The 17,448-nt window shown below is 41.9% G+C and overlaps 1 protein-coding gene across 1 annotated transcript in view; it reads left to right on the plus strand.

Moving 5' to 3' along the window:
* LOC142858951 (regulator of G-protein signaling 5) overlaps positions 1-7,489 on the plus strand; it is a 38,213-nt gene extending 30,724 nt beyond the window's left edge. Inside the window, exons 4-5 of the mRNA XM_075989031.1 lie at positions 2,025-2,191; positions 3,858-7,489. Of these exons, the coding sequence (XP_075845146.1) occupies positions 2,025-2,191; positions 3,858-4,019 (329 nt within the window). The 3' untranslated portion in view covers positions 4,020-7,489. The remainder of the gene's footprint in view (positions 1-2,024; positions 2,192-3,857) is intronic.
* Positions 7,490-17,448: the final 9,959 nt, after the last annotated feature.

Genomic DNA, 17,448 nt, shown 5'->3' on the forward strand with positions numbered 1-17,448 from the left:
TGGATACCCAGGCATCCCACTAATCAGAGTCCTGGATAGTGGCATGCCTGGGTATGCTGAGAGGTAATTTGGGGCTCTGTGCTGGTTCATACAGGCCCTGGAGTGCTTTCTTGGGATTTTGTGCTAGAGTTCCATGCTGGGAAGCCCCCAGGTAAAAGAAGTGGGGTAAGAAAGATACGTGTACCTTGTAAAACAGAGCTATTTGGCCTGGAATCAGAAAAATTGTGACTCAAAAAAGATGTCCAGGGGTGACAGAAATTCAACAGAAAAAGCCTCTGAGGAAAAGACCAGTAGAAAACCAGAGTGCAGAAAGCTGACGAGGAGTGACTGCGGATGACCCTAGATACTGAGAAGCTAGATGGGAGAAGGGGTCGCTTTAAATGACTTCCGGCCCAATGGGGCGTAAAGCTATTTTGTGTGCTTTGGTTTAAAGCACACACATTGACAAAAAGCCTTACAATAGTATTGTGGAATTCACCAGAGCGATGAACTCAGTATTCAGGGCACAGGTCTCTGTAATGGGAAACTGGTTCACCAGTTCTCTTCCTGCTGTGAACCAAATGCTAAGATCACTGTTAGTTTTGGTTTAGATAGTTTTATGTATGATGTGCAAATGCACACGTACACATGCCCATTTTAAATCTAAAAATAAGTTTAGATTTATTTTTCTTTGTTATTCATCTCCACTACCTTGTTAAGTCCTCTTCATGAGCTCTCTGCATCTACCACTTGGGAGGTTAGTACTGAAGGGTGGGAAGGAAAGAGGAAAGTGCAGAGCCCATGATTATCACATGTACACAGATAGCACGTACAGTCCTTTACAGACTCACAGTCGCTCTGTTACATAGCTTCTACACACTGACACAAACCCAACTGGTGGACACAGGAACGACCTGTGTGTGACAGCTTCACCTGGCCCCGTCATCTAGATGTTAATCTGTAAATTCCTGTTTTACCTTTCTTCTATCTGAACTGAACTTAGGCTCCTTCTGGGACTCTGTTGCTATGCTCCAATGGCTTCTGTTGTACAGATGATCAATAAGTCTTCATTGTTTTTTTTTTTTTCTACTTTCCGTGGAATCTCTAAAGTCTTCTAGGGAACCAAGCTTGTTTGATTTACCAGAGTGACGTATTTGCAGTCACTCAAAAGTCACCTGCAAAAAGAGGAAACGGGATAATAGTTTCTGGCAGTCATTCATTATAAATATTACTTACTTTGACAAACCAAGTTTTAAATATGTTTTTGGGGGCTAGAAATACAGATTTGTGGTAGAGTACTTGTGTAGTATGCACGAGGCTCTTCATTCAGCTTCCACTACTAACAATAAAGGTTTTCCTCGGAGTTGATGTGTGCCCTGAATGTCATCAGTATTGACGGCAAAACCTCAGTGTCATGGACATTTGCCACCTGAATGCATTCGCTTGTGTAAAAGACTGTGAGGCAAAGGCCTCTGTCCAGTGTCAGAGTGGATGACAAGCAGCGATCTTCTCTGCTGCCTCTGCATCTCTGTCCCAGCCTGCCTGCATGTGGATGAAGGGGTAAAGGCAGATAAACTAAAAGTCAGCGCATGGGACAGCATGATGGAGCCTTCCCATGTCATCCCTAGCATCTTTGTTCCACCTTATGGTTTTCTCTCAGTTCAAGTTCAGGTGAGAATAGGAAACTCCTAATGGAAGGTTCCTGTTCCAAGAAACAGAATCACACATCTTTTGAGAAGTAGTTTAGAATAACAGACAAATGCGCGCGGCTACAGAATCAGAACCTGGTTTTAAGTTCCAACCCTCTTCTTACTTGCTGGACATTCTGGAGCAGTCGCTTGACTTCTGTGACCTCATTTATAAAACAGGACACTTATAGCTCCTGCTCTTTGTGTGTATAATAAAATTTAAATGAGTTTCCATTTGTAAGATTTTTTTTTTTGCATCAATGACAGAATGTACTGGAAGTAAAATTGGGGTTTTTAGATAGATATAGTTTGTCAAATCAATTAATGAAATCTCCCTACTGACTTTTCACTTCCTAGATGGACTTGCCAGCTTCAAAGGTTTCCTGAGATCTGAGTTCAGTGAGGAAAACCTTGAGTTCTGGGTTGCCTGTGAGGATTACAAGAAGATAAAATCCCCAGTCAAAATGGCGGAGAAGGCAAAGCAAATTTATGAGGAATTCATCCAGACAGAGGCCCCTAAAGAGGTTGGTACTGGTGGGTAGGTGGCTGAGTGAATCCATGTAAGAGCCAGATCAGCACATTCCCAGGCACAACTTCCTGAGCTGCTGGCACAGCATTTGAGCTGAAGGCTACCTATGCTTGTGCCCAGTATGTAGCTACTGAATACAAGGACAGTGTGACAGCGTCAAGCACGTCTGACCTGAATGCTGTACAGACCACTGTGCAGCAATGGCTCTTCAGTACCATACAACCAACCTTAAGGACGAAGGAACCCAATGTAAGATTTGGGATAAAATGTGGGGTCTATTTTCTTCCATTTGGGATGTAAGACTGACTACAGCTGTTTTGTAATGTTATGAGAATTAAATTAAACAAACAATAGATGTAGAAAAAAGTGCATGAATGTTCCAACTAATCGATGCCAGTGAGTCCCCTGTTTCTAGCCTTTGACATTCGTCCTTTATTGAGGCAGCAGGATTTACTGTTCATGGGAACCAAAATAAAACAAGGTAACAGTGCAAAAGGTATTTAAAGCCAGTATACCACTAATTGGCTGATGAAGACCAGATATGCTCAGGTTTCAAGGAAACTTTGGGGAAATCTGTCTATTCTTATCTTTGCTATCGATGAAACCAAACCAAAAAGCTTGTTGAAAAATCCAAGATGGCCACAGCGAGACCTGTCCATCTGGTCAGGTCCTGTTGTCCATGGTTCTCTTGAATCCAACGTAGACACTGAATTGTCATCAAGGTTTCAAGTCCAGCACATGGGTGACTGATAGATGATTTGTAAAGGGAAAGATTCCCGTCATCTCTCTTCTTATGCATATGTAACAAATCTTATAAAGACAACATGAAATATTTATTCCTTTGGCTGTGTAGCATCCTTAGCTGGTCCTTTCAAGAGACAGATGTGGGTGTGGAGATGTTAGTCAGTTGGTAAAGCTCTTGGTTAGTGTGTATGCAGCAGGTCCCAGATTCAATCCCCCAGGACAAACTAACCACTCTGTAGATAAAGCGCTGGTTCCTCGCTGTGCGTGTTATCTGGTCAGAACTGCTGCCTCCTGGTTTGTTTCCGGGGAAGACTCGTTCTAAAGTAAGGCTCCCTGGTCACCAGTTCTTCACTGTCATCAGAAGGCAGGACACCTAATGGGTAGAAAGTCTGTGAAATCAGGTATTAGTTCACTTGCATTCAAATCTGTTTGATAAAAGCACTTAACAGAGCCAGGGAGGCAGAGAGGGGCGGATCTCTGTGAGTTCAAGGCCAGCCTCGTCTACAGGAGTGACTTATAGGACAGCTAGGGTTGTTATACAGAGAAACCCTGTCTTGAAAAACCAAAAAAAAAAAAAAAAAAAAGACCAAAAAGCCTCTTACCAGAGATATGATCTTGAGCCGCTTAACTTGTAGATATATTCTTAGGTTATTGAAGGATGAAATAGCATATGCATAGATTGGCTACAGGTGGAGGCCCCTGGTAGGTGTCTAATGCCAGTTGCCTCTGAATCCGAGTCACGTGATCGCTGCAGCATCAGCTTCCTCACCCCACTGCTTCTGAAACAGCAGTGGTCTTTCTCCCTTTGCATGGCATCCCTTCTGTCCTTGTCTTGCTGGTGAGAATCCTGCCGCTCTGGCCCCTCATCCAATCCTGAAGCCTACGCTGACTCAGTGACCCTGTTTCCTGGCCCACAGGTGAACATCGATCATTTCACTAAAGACATCACCATGAAGAACCTGGTGGAACCGTCCCCGAGCAGTTTTGACCTAGCCCAGAAAAGAATCTACGCCCTGATGGAGAAGGATTCGCTGCCCCGTTTTGTGCGCTCCAAGTTTTATAAGGAGCTAATCAAGTAGTCAGCTGGTCAATTGTCAGATTACCAGGCTTCAAAAATCACCCTGTGAGTTGATGTCTATCCTCTGTAGTAACACAGCATCTCCCAAGCACCTGCACATTTTCCCATAGCAGCTTTGCTCCAAGATACCCAAAAAAAGGCAACCCCTAGACTGTTGCCAATTCTTTCGCTCATGTTGGTTCAGATGTGGATTTGTGGTCTACTAAAGGCCTTTGCTTCCATCTCTTCCTTCTGACTGCTTTGTAATGAAGGTCTGTCCACCAAGTTTCTGTCAGCCCGAGTCACAGAAAAATATACTGCTTACCATAAAGCCGCCTGTGAAAAGAATAGGTGTTAGATTGCTCTTTGAACCAGGCTGAAAAGAAAATGGTCCCCTTTCAGGGCATTTGACTGGTCTTGTTTATTGTTTTAATTCTCATCCTCTAACGATTTCTGAACTCAGTCAGTAAAAAGCAGGAAGCTGTTTAAAGGGCAGCCACCATTCGATTTTTAAGCAAGTACCTTGTTTCCTACACCGGCCTCTCGTTCCTAGCGTTCCTTAATACATTCTAAAGAGGAGCTACAATGCATAGAGTAGGCTTTGCAAAGCCAGTCTGAGCCCAATCCATTTCAGTTCAGCCCTTACACCTCCAAACCATGAGGAAAAAAGTCAACCTTTGCCTCTCCCAGTTAGAAATGCTAGTACCCAAGAATCTGATTGGACTGTTTGGAAAAAAAACTTTTCTGACTTTAAATATTTTCTTCATATTAATTGAAATAGCAAAATGTCTAAAACTGCCCAAAGAGGTAACTCAGTGTTTCACACTCGCCAAGGTGGCTCCTGTTTTGGGGACCTCAACTGACTATTCTTACAAGCTGTGTGAGTGGCCACGCTTGTCCAAGGAGGATGAGGTGTGGGAGTGGGGGTGAGACGCCTCAAGGGCGGTGTCCTGGGGCTAAGAAAGAATTCAGGAAGGCATGCTTCTGCAGCCAACAGCAGCATCATATATCCGTATATCTGCCGTATCTCTATATAATTTCAAATTTAGAGCAATATATACACATGTGTATTCTTCTAACATCTAAGGCAATAAATGGGCGGTAAGTATTCTGGCTCCAAAGGAGAGGCCAAATGTATTAAGATTGGCCTGGAAACTTTCTGGAGGAGAAAAAAAAAACCTCTCTGTGTTAACAGCAGTTTCCATGGCAACGAGAAGAAAATACATTCTTTTAAATATGAGAAATTAGAAAAAGTAGAATGACCTCTGGAGGAAAAGAATGCATAACACTTATTTAGCATCCCCCCGCCTCCTCCCTGCCTCCCTGCCTCCTCCCCACCCCAGTTTCCCTTGAGCAAATTGCCTGAGAAAGTAGGAAACTTAGTGTGTGAGCCCCGGAGTGCTTGTGTCTCATGCTTCTGAGCACAGCCACAGCCGAAAGTGGGTCTGGGATGTAGGAAAGTGTCGGGACTAAATTGTGGTCAGTGCACAGAAGGATTCGCTTCTCGTTCTTGAAGGAAGCCTACGGTTAGCCTCAGACCTGACCCATAATCTGGGCTTCTGTCTGAGCTTGATATTGTTCTGGATTGAGATTGATATTTAAATCAAATCAGCAAAAAGAAGCCATCCTTCCAAGAGTAACTGAGGAGGCTGTGTCTTATGTTTGTCTGTTAGAACAGGGCTGTTTGTGTAAACAGATTCACACACACACACACACACACATACACGCACACACACTTTCTCCTATATAGATGATACCTTTTGAAAGGCAGAACCAAATGTATGGAAGTATTTTTCTCTTTTCTCATACTCCAAGCACCACCACCCTTAACTGTATAAATTAAACTTTAAGCAGGTTTTCATTTCAAATGCATTAGGTGAACTTCATCAAAAAAAGTTTTTATTTTAATCCCATTTATGGACTTCACTGGACTGTGTTCTCTGTGTAAAATCCTTTTCAACAAGAAGAGTTTGACTATTTCCTGAAGAGCAGTAGATCTCCCTTAGCAAACCAATTAATAAACTAGTAAGCACTCCTTTCTAGGAATTTGCCAAATGATGCCATTATACAAGTGGTGGTTTAAGAATTACGTAGGTGGCTAGTTCATTTGTAAGTGACGTTCACTCCCGAAACTGAGTACCCTACCAGGCGTTTCCTTCACTTCCTGGGAACTTAGCAAATTTGGAACCCAGGGACACATGGAGAAGGAGGATAAAGCAGAAAGAGGGACTAGCAAAGAAGTAAGCACCGGTTGGTCCTGTAAAATCAGCCCACTGGCTGGGAAACACAGAGGGAAAAGCCCAGTGTGAAAGATGACCAAAGTGCATCTCGCTGTCTTCCTGTGGGTTTGCAGAGAGGTTTTTCGGGGCTCACAATGAGGCAGGACAAAGACGTTCATCTTAAGATCCTACAGGAAATTGATTAGAGACAAGAACAACTATGGAGGGTGCATTCCCATGGAACTTGTGGGTGCCAGAGAGCAGGGAGTGGAGAGGTCAGTCTGGAGCATCCAAGCACCCAAGCCTCAGAGCTAGGGAACTCTAGGCAGGTTTGGGATATAAAGTCTTGGAGTGTAGGCTCCCAAGCATTGAGTCTCTCTATTCTACCCACATTCTAGCATCCATTTAACGTTCTCTTAGTACAAAGCCCGATGGTGAACGGTTTAAAAGCTACTTCTTGTGTTAAAGACACTTCTAAGTAAGTCCAGTGGCTAAGCAGAGGAATTGATAGCCAAAGAAGAGCTTTTTGTAGCCCCAGAAAACCATCTTGGAACGGAAAAGGTTGACTTTCCCCACTGAGGAAATATCCGGGAAACTAAATGAAAGCTTATGAGAGTGAGTGATTAATACAGCACACATTCAGAATCTTTGGAGTTTTAACCTTGTTTAATTGCTTAATGATAACCATACTCATCAAGTAGAGAAGCCATGTAGCCATCTGACTCATATCCAGTTTAACATGTTTCGTACCTATTCCCTTGTCTGACATACATGCCTTTTCCCTCTTCGCTCACTTCCCCTTCTCCCCTCCCTGTCTGAAATGCTGTGTCTCACTGTTCTTCCGTAATAATAAACATGTTAAGAGCACTTCAGTTCCTACTTAGGAAGAGGCACAGGTGAAAGCAGAGACAAAAGAAAAGACAGCGCTGAGGAATACGCCACAGGAGCAAAGAATTTGGATAATGTATGGCAAATTTTCTGTCCTGAAGTTGTCAGAATATAAGGAAACTTGGTTTTGTTTTGTTTTTTAATTCTACAACGTGGGAAGTCTTTCTTTTTTTGGGTAAAATGGAACAGAAATGAGAGGTTTATCAAGTCCTGTGCCAGCACTTTTCTCAGAAGTTTTAAATTCTGGACCAATTATGTTTGTTTTCTGATTATTGTATCCAATACTTTGAGTAATATGTAACTCACTCTTACTGATAATAAAATAAATATTAACCTGTAACAGAAATCACATATCAAATATATATCTATGTAATGGTCTCACATATTCTCTTGGCGTTGGAGCATTCTTTCAAGAAGTAATTTTTTCCTAGGAAAGAATCATTTCTTCCCCACACTGCGTCCCACAGGTGAAGCCTTGATCCATGGAAGGGACCTCACCAGGAGTCAATCCCAAAAGAGGCTGCTAAACAAAACTCAGAAAATAAAATGAAATATACAAAGTGTCAAACCTTCTAGTGACCCCTTCTCCTTAGGTAGGGATAGCAATCACCGGTTGCCCCAGCTGTGGTCACTGTTAGAAGCGGGTAGAGGATGTGGGATGTGGGAGGGTAGTATAGTTTGGGCCCTGTATTAGTCAATGCACATAGCAATCCTTTTCTTTCCACAAATCCCAGAGCCACTAACTTCAAGTCCTGTGATTTTGGATTTGATACTAAGATAGTTTAGACGAGGTGTTAAGGTCACATCTAGTGGAATTGGAACTGGATAGAAGGGTAGAGCTTATGTAAAAAATGAAAGATTAAATGAGAGGAAATCAATAAAGCTAGATTTACAAAGAAGAAGCAAAGATGAGAATGTGGGAAAGAGAAAGAGGAAGAGGGACCTAGAAAGCGGTTGAAGCGAGTTCTTGTTTCTAGTCCCCATAAGGCCCAACTATATTTAATGTAGATGTAATGCCTTTCAATCATTTCAATACCATCTATTTTTTATGATTTTATTATCTTGGATGAGTTCTGAGAGTTTCCCACAAGAAGTACTATTAGTAAAGACCACAGACACTTCAGGTGGCATTGTTAGCATCACTGTGGAGACAATGGCACAGCAGTTTAGAGATATGATCAGCTCTCAGATTCCTGATTGGTCACCAGGGTCAGAGGAATTACATGGAGTCTCTTGAAACCTGGGATTCAAGGCTTTAACTTGAGAAAAGCAGGCCAAATGAACCAATGTCCAAGTGAAACTCAATCCTATTGTGTGTCAGGGAAACCGACCCAGATAAGACAGACTCTCCAAACTAGAAAATCTAAGCAATTATTTTTGATGAATATACATTTTCTGAATTGTTGGTGTACCAGTTACTTTGGTATTAGTGTGATAGAACACCATGAGTAGAAGCAACTTCAGGAAGGGAGAGTCTATTTTAGCTTATAGTTTCAGAGAAAAGAGTTCATGATGGTCAACTAGAAGCATGGTGGCGTCAGCAGGAAGCTGGGAGCTCACATCCTGAACCACAAGCTCAAAGCAGAGAGAACAAACTACAGCAGGCCAATGCTGTAACCTCCCAGGGTCCACCCCAGGGACACACTTCCTCCAGCAAAGGGTCTCCTAAAACTTCACACACAGGACCACCAACTGGGGACCAAGTGTTCAAACACCTGAGATTGTGGGGCACATTTTTCATTCAAAACACCACAATCGGTGTCTTTCAATTTTCCTAATACAGCAGTTTCCCCCATGGGTTTTTTTTTTTTTTTGTCATGGCCTCTGGGTGCAGTTTGTGTTTGAATGAGTCTCATCAGGCCAGGTATTGGTCTTTTCAAATAATAAACTTTTGGGTTAAACCCTACCATTCTTAATGGTTTATTGTTAGATCAATGAAAGACATGGATGATAATTTTATTAAAAGGCAAGCTTATGAGTCCTTGCTCCATGTTTGGCAGACAGATTGCCTAGCCAGGTAGCCAGGTCTCTATCATTGAGACCATGTTTCCAAGCAGTCTTCACCATGGGGTATTAAGCTGACTGACATGACCACAACCACGCTCGGGGAAACAGTGCCTTGTGCAACTGGAAGAACTGATATCTCTCTTGAATTATACTGCTAAATGCCCAAAGCCTCTTTGTTCCAAGCAGAATTTCAGAAAACATAAAAGACACTTAAAAGGGTATTAGAGCACCAACAGAAGCTTAAATGACTCGAGTGTGTAGAGACTGATGCTCTTTATTTCCTTTAACTGAACATTTCTTTGGATGTCTTAATTTAACTGAAATCCCAACCTACTAAGATTTCTCTATCAATTAACTGACAATGAGTAGGTAGAGGTGATAGGTTTTTTTTTTTTTTAAAAAATTCAGGTTTAGAAAATTTTGTCACTTTCAGGATGGGGAGCCACCTCTCCTCTCTCTGCAAAGATTCACTTTAGCTGAGGGACGTGAAGCTGGAGGCATAAAGACTTGGAGTCTGGCATGGACCCTCCTGCGCAGTCAAATCTCTCCAGTGACCAGTTATACACAGTTGTTACACATAAGGAGACACCCCCACCTTCCTGATGCTTCCACCCTGTCTCCAGGTCATCAGTGAGAAATTTGGGTCTGTAGAGGTGTAGGGAGTTGTCTACAGTTACATCATGGATAATTTCAGCATTCTTCTAGATAATCCAATTGCAAATTTATATTATGCCATATTGACATGTATATCTATACAATACATATATAATATATAACATACTTATTATATAAGTACACATTATATATCATAATAAAGATGTTCTTAAAGTTGATCTCACAGAACAAGATGCTAAAGAAATCTGTCTCAGAAAAATGCTAAGACAATTTTCCCAGCTCTCCAGCTACTAGCATTAACAAGCCACTCTTCTGAGTACAAAATACCCCCTTGCAAAGTTGTCAGCCATAGCACTTTAATGTACGTTGCTCTAATTGGATTGTGCACATTACTTATTTCTTAAAATCTTCCCATGCCACGGAGGTGGCTCAGAAGGCTAAGATACAACACAAACCAAAGGCTCCTTACTTCAACACGATGGACAGAAAGAACCAACTCCTGAAAGATTGACCTCTGACCTTGACACACATGCTATGGCAAAGGCACCTCCCTGCCTCCCAACACACAAGTAAATAAATATTTTAAAACATCTTCCCCAAGACAGCCATAGGATTAGGGGACTCTGATGTGAGGATTGCTTTGGTTGAGGGATGAAAAGTCCTGGCCAACGTTGGCAATCCATATCCACTGTACACGGCCCCATTATTTTACAGTGCCAGGTGACCAATATAAATTCCAGGGCAGAGAGTGCTCTTTTAGACTATTCCTCTAGCCTTTACTGTGTTTTACTCTGCTATCTGAAGATGAAGAATTGGATACGTCCTCACGCTGTTTCCCACGTGTGTGTCTCAAGCTGCCACTTGTAACCCACTGTCCATCCCTCGGAGTTCTCCACTATGAACCAATTCTCACAGGAAGAATAATACTTTCTGAAACAAAGGAGAAAGCGATCGAGAATATTGGATCAGACTGTTCTGGACTTTAGATAGCTCCCCGTGCTCTGTCGCTTTCCTTAGACACCAGACACAAAAGACAGAGGATCTGGCAGAGTGGAACATGCAGACCCATTGGGCAGCTTCACTGTTCACTGACTGAATGACACCTCACATACCCAAGCATTAAACTCTCTCAGGGGCTGCGGGTGTAGTTCAGTGGGAAGAGTGAATTCCTGGAATGCACGAAGTTCTTGATTCAATCCCCAGGACAACATATACTGGGCTTGGTGGTACATGCCTGGAATCCTAGAACCCAGGGGCAGAGTCAGGAGGACTAGAAGTTCAAGATCATCCTCAGATAAATAGCAAATCTAAGTCCAACCTGCCCTATATGAGACCCTGTCTCAAAAAGAGAAAAGTGAAAACCCAGGCATTGTTGTTAAAAGCAAAGTACAAACTCAGTTCAAAAATCCACAAGTATTGACTGCCTGCCATTTTAGATAATTTAAGTCAATGTGCAGGGGCATTGCAGATAGTCTCACGTGGATTCCCTCAGAGACCACTTGCACACTGAACAGGTTACTCTAACTAAAATTGACTGCTGTGTCTTCAGTGACTATCATCCTAAGTCTTCAGCTGTCACACATGGTTCTCCAAGCTGGCAAGTCAACCTGCTACCTAAAGCTCTTAAAGCTCCCGCCATGCCAGTCTCTCTCCTAGTCAAGGCCTTTTGTTATGTTCCACTGACTCCACCCAATTCACACAGAGACGCTTCTGGAGAATTTATCAAACAAGTGTCACCTTCTCCAGAGACACTGTCTTAATCCCATGCAGACCATAGCTAAGCACCAAGGATGACATCCTTCCAGAACAGTCAGGAAATCCTCTTGGAGGAATGTTAGCAAAATTAAGGTTCTAATTTATGAAAAAGGCATGCAGAAGATACCATCTCCTCCTGAATTCCTAGGAAGAGGGACGAAGAAAGGACATTGGAATTAGTATGGCTTCTACCCTCAGGAAACAATGCTCCTCATGCACAGACATCCAAGGTGAGAAATACTGACTCAGAGAGGAGCAGCAAATGCTGGAACCAAAGAAGAAGCGAGACTGTGAGACCATCAATAACCATGGAATCCTCTGGGGATAGTCCCTACTCTGTTTCCTTCAAGATGTCTGCATTGCACTCCCTGGGCCCTGACACTGGCACCTTTTCTAAATAAGTAGGTCAGGCATCCATCACGTTTTTTGTCTCCATGCATCTCCAGCCAATTTTCTAAGCAGCAACTGGAAAACAAGAAAAGTTAATGAATTGTCCAGATTCTTTTCTCTGGCAGGTAACTACTGCGTGACTTTTCATTCAGACACCAGTTCTGCCTCGCAGTCAGGGGTAAACATGGAGGGCAGACTAATCTCACTCATTTGAAGCCCTGCTTGCTTCCTCCAAAAAGGCTTAATGGCGTTGGGGATTTGTTTCTTCCCAGTGTACTCTCTTAGAATGACTAACTGTAAGTAAAGGAAGTCAAACAGCCTATATTTTTAGCTTGTTTGAAGGGGTCTTATATTTTATTAATCAGCATCCAGTAAAGCACTGGCAAATGAGGATCAAGGTAGCTGAAATCCAAATAAAACCACTTATTTAGATCCCAACCCCTCAAACCATGCAACAGACTGAAAGGAGACCTCAAAGATCCAGAAGGCACGGACTGATAAAAACAAAAACAAAATCGTGTCCCTTTGAACTGTAAGTACAGGCATCAGAAGGCGACCTTAAGGCTGGGAGAATGGCTTTCTAGTCATACTGTTGTCTCCGTCTGATTGACTCAGTCTCCTGTTGCTTGGACTCACATGATTTGAGCTGGAGGCAGCTGCATTCTTCCTCTCCAGGACCTGAGACAGCACAAATAATTCTTGAGCTGAATCATTTTACCCTTCTGTATTCCGTAGCACAGAGAAGTGATCCAAAGTAAATGACGTTAGTGATACAAGAGGTTTGTAACCTGTGAGACAAAACTGCCTCTGGGCTCCCTAATTGGCCCGTTTGTTTCTCTCGCTTTCTATTCTCGTCTTCTTTCATTTACTGTGATAAACACGGTAACCAAAAGCAACCAAGGGGAGGAACAGATTTGTTTGGCTTATACTTCTGGGTCATGGTCCAGTTTTGAGGGAAATCAGGGCAGAAGCTCAAGCAGTTCTTGAAGCGGAAACCACAGAGCACCGTTGCTCATCGGCTCATCCATAGACTCAAACATAGCTAGGTTCCTTCTATAGCCAAGGACCACCTACACAGGAAATGGTGTTGTCTACAGTGTGCTGGGTCCTCCTATGTCAATTAACAATCAAGACAACCTCCCACAGACATGTCTGTGAGCCAATCTGATATGGGTAGTTTCTCAATTGAGACTACCTTCTCAGGTGTGTCAAGTTAACAGTTAAAGCTAACTAAGGCACCTTCTTTCTGGCATGGATCATTAAGGTCCAGTCAGAGAAAGAGGTACTTCATTAGTTATTATCAGGAGAAAGAGCAAATACAACAGGCCATCATTTCCGTCTTACTACTGGTTCCCAACGGCAAGCTACAAGAAGCCTGAAGCTGTGTTTTGTTCGTTACACAGAGCTGCAAGCAGTTACCTGGTCTACCAGATGTCTGCTGGAGATGCCTTGACTCTTTAGCTGTAACTATTCTCTGACTTCATCATAACTACTGCCTGTGCAGTTTTCCCTGACTTTATTTCACTTGGTCACCACTATAACTTGATGAAGTGAGTGGATAGTATTCCAAATGCTTACTTTACATTTACAATAGTCTGAAGCTTAGAAATTTAAAGATTGTGCAAAACCACATTGGCAATACCGGCAGAATTAATATGGATGGCACAAGAGAGATGGGGGCTGGGCCCTGTGGCCAGAGTGCTCTTTCTATTTCTGTCTCAGTCTCTTTCTCTCTCTCTTTTCTTCCCTGCTTCTCTTTTGTTTCTCTTTTTGAGGCAGATCCTTGCTCTATAGCTCAAGCTGTTCTCAAACTGGTCGTGCCCTGATACTACGTCATCAGTGCTGGGATTGTGTGCTCCTTGCCCAGCTTCGGAGCTCATTTTCTTATGTCAGATTCTATGTATTGCTGTCAACGAATTTAATATTTACAGTATTGGACTGGTTATACAAACTGGAAGCTCCTGAATGGTGTCTGAGTGGTAACTATGTATTGGTGATCCATTGTAGACATGAGTATAAGTATACAATAGTTGATATAGCTTTTTTCATTAAAAGTCTTTCTCATTTAGGGTACCACCAAGAAAGCTCCATGGAGAAAAGCACTTGAGACTAAATCTGACAACCTGAGCCTTGTCCCTGGAATTCACATGGTGGAAGGAGAAGCCCAATTCCTGAAAATTATCCTCTGACCTTCACAGATGTAGCTTGGCATATCCATCACCATCAAAAAATGCAATTAAAATGTTTAAATAATGAAAACATTTCTCGCTGGAGCTGGGGAGATAGCTCAGTGGGTGTCAGATGCCCTGAAGCTGGAATATAGATCTCAGATATTTTGCTGGGGTAGCCAGCCATCTCTCCAAACTTCCAGCCATTTCTCCAGACCCCACAAAGTGAACTGTATAAGGATTTTTACTCCATTTTTCTCATGAGGAGCTAAGACTCAAAGAAAGTCAGAAGTGACCAGACCCACAGCTGGAGAAGAGCATCACACCCAGAGCATTCTCTCTTTCTTTTACTTTGATTTCTCCCCACTTTAAATTTCAAAACAGGCCATTTTGCAATGAAGGAAGCTGAGGAGTTTTTAGGTATGCGGTGGCATAGAGCTCTGTGTTCAGGCTGCCTTTTCTGCTTTCCCCACCGGAACAACTGTTCTTAGTACCCCAGTCTTCTGTAGAAGACCATGATCACCCATCCTTACAGAGTGTCACCTCTGGGACTCCTAGGAACTCATATATTCTTCGAGCATAAGGAGGCATGGGCATACTGAGAGCTCCAAGGTGTTACAGAGATTTTCCATGAGAGCTGCCATGTCAAATATTCTCTTGTTCTCCTCCTAAGTGCACTGGTCCGATGCCGTGTTTCTCCCAACTACATTCTGAGTTTGCCCAGACACCATGTTTGTATTACTGGAGTCATGGTAGTCAATCAGCAGCTGTAGGAAAACACATTCCTAAGCTCTGGAAGGAAAACGGCTCAATTTTCTGGATCATGAGCAATCACTGGAACAAGTTACATTAAGCCAAAAAACAAAACAAAAACAAAAACAAAAAAACAAAACAAAACCTTGTAGGGAATGGCAGTCTAGAAGAATAAACACAATGGTCCCAATTTGATCGTAGAGGATCAAATCCCAGGGCTTTTCGCATTTTAAACCTTTGCCCTAAACTCAGCTGTTTGCAGTTACCCGCTATGTGTACATGAACTGGTTTCCTTGAAAAGAAATTAGCATATCATTTACCAGATTCTGCTAAACTGTTATATTTAATTATAATCAGGTAGGATCTGTGGGGGCAGGGGCAATGACATAATAGTAGAAGTGTTTTTGAAAGCCACTCGGAAGTTTCTTATTGGACTTTTTAAAATAATTGCCAAATTAATACTTTGACAACCAACATGTTTTTTTTTGTTGTGGAATCTTTGTTTAACTATGCAAAGATGTGTTGCATTTGTTTAACTTTGTACAGATTTGTTGTATTTGTTTAACTATGTAAAGATGTGCTCCATTTGTTTAACTGTGTAAAGACGTGCTCTGTTTTACCTTGCCTGCCTAATGCACCTGACTAGTCTAGTAAATGCTGAACAGCCAATAGCAAGGGAGGAGGTATAGGAAGAAATTTCAGGCAGAGAGTGAGTAGGAAGGGGAATTCAGGCAAAAACTTTGAACAAGCTAAAACTCTGTGACCTTCAGATGAGGTGGAAATAGGCTCACATTTTTGGGCCTCCACAATATTTTAGAAGCAATTACAAGAAAAAAAGATTGCACAATATGCAATAGAAATTGCCTGCAGTCTCTGTATGCCTCCAAGAGTCATGTCTGATGCAGGAGCTTGACATCCACAGAGAGGACATTTGGGGAAGAAAGGCAGATGTAAAATAAGAGAGAGAGAAAAAAAGAACTAGTTAGCACCCAAAGTGGAGGCAGGATTGTCTGGTGTTAGTTCTTATGGTCTCTTTCTGTGATGGGAAAGTTGGAAGAGAGAGAGAGGAGGGTGGAGGTCCAGACATCACCTCAAGCCATAGGAATGAAATCAGCAGACGAAAGATGTGTGGGTTGTAAGAAATGGTGGGTGATTGATGTTCCCACTCTTATCTCTCACAAGGGGCTTTCTTGTGTTCTGCTCTAACTGGTGACCTACCAGGAGAGGAATCTGGAGAAGTGAAGTTCACCTTGGTCAGGCTGACACATTACAAAGTCACTTTGGCGTATAGTCACTCCGATAAGAGATTCTGAGTGGCTTTCAAAAATACTTCTACTATTATGTCATCAGTAGGATATGTAAGAATAAATTGCCCCAAATTCTCACCAAGGATCATCGTGACTTGTGCATTGCAGTCATTTGAATACATGTATTGTGGTTTTGATTTGTGGTTTAGCAGATTACTGATAATGATGAACAACTCGTGTGTGTGTGTGTGTGTGTGTGTGTGTGTGTGTGTGCGCACATTTATGCAGGTGTGCCATGGCACCTGTGTGGTACTGATCCAATGACAGCTCTTGGGAATCTGCTCTCTCCTTCTGTCATGCAGGTCCCAGGGACTGAGCTCAGGTTGTCCAGCTCAACAGAGCTGCCCTTAAACCCTGAGTCATCTCACCAGCCCAGACAAGCACTTTCAAAATATAGACTTGTTAGCTATTTGTATATTTTCCTTGGTTCCATGCTTGTTCATACTGTAGACAACTTTTAATGTTTTGCCTTTTCATCATTAGAATAAAAGAATTCTTTCTCTATTCAGTGTGTAGGTCATTTGTCAGGTTTATTTCAAATATTCTCCTGGGGTAGAGCTTGCCTTTATAATTTCTTAACACCATCATCTACTAAGAAGAATTTTTACATTATACAAAATCATTTCTATTATTCTCATTCATGGCTAATGTTGTGTGTGTGTGTTTAAAGTATCTTGATATAAATCAAGATCATGAGAATATTGTCTTATATTATCCTCTTAAAAACTTATTTTCAATTTTAATTCTTGAGTGGTTTGAGGAAGAGGCCAAGCTGCATTTTTATCCCATATACATACTTAGTATCTCCAGCAACATCTGTTCAAGATGCTTTTCTTTCCTAGTTAGATGTTTTTAGAGTCTTTGTATAAGTTGTTTATTTTAGATGTACATATAGGGGTCTTGATTTTAAGTTGATCAATTTTCATGCATCACTATGGGAACAGTGTTGGTCTCCATTTATTACTACAGTTTAAGAATAATTTTGAAAGAAGTAAAGCTAAATCTTCTAACTTGATCCTTTTAAAGTTTGTTTTGGTTATTATAGGGCTTCTGTACACTCATGTAAAATTTTAAATCATTGTATCAACTTTGTTCTTAAAATTTCTGAGAAGGTAGTTAGGATATTTTTGAATTTATAGACAAATTTGTGGATGAGTATCTGTTATATTGTTTTGCTTCAGTCTTCCTGGATGTCATATGACTTTCAGCATGGATACTCATCAAGTCCTGATAGGACTATGCAATAATAAACTCATCATAGATTTCATTTTTTTCTTTTTTCTTTTTTTTGGTTTTTCGAGACAGGGTTTCTCTGTGGCTTTGGAGCCTGTCCTGGAACTAGCTCTGTA

The sequence above is a fragment of the Microtus pennsylvanicus genome, chromosome 10 (assembly GCF_037038515.1).
Source record: "Microtus pennsylvanicus isolate mMicPen1 chromosome 10, mMicPen1.hap1, whole genome shotgun sequence".
Taxonomy (NCBI): domain Eukaryota; kingdom Metazoa; phylum Chordata; class Mammalia; order Rodentia; family Cricetidae; genus Microtus; species Microtus pennsylvanicus.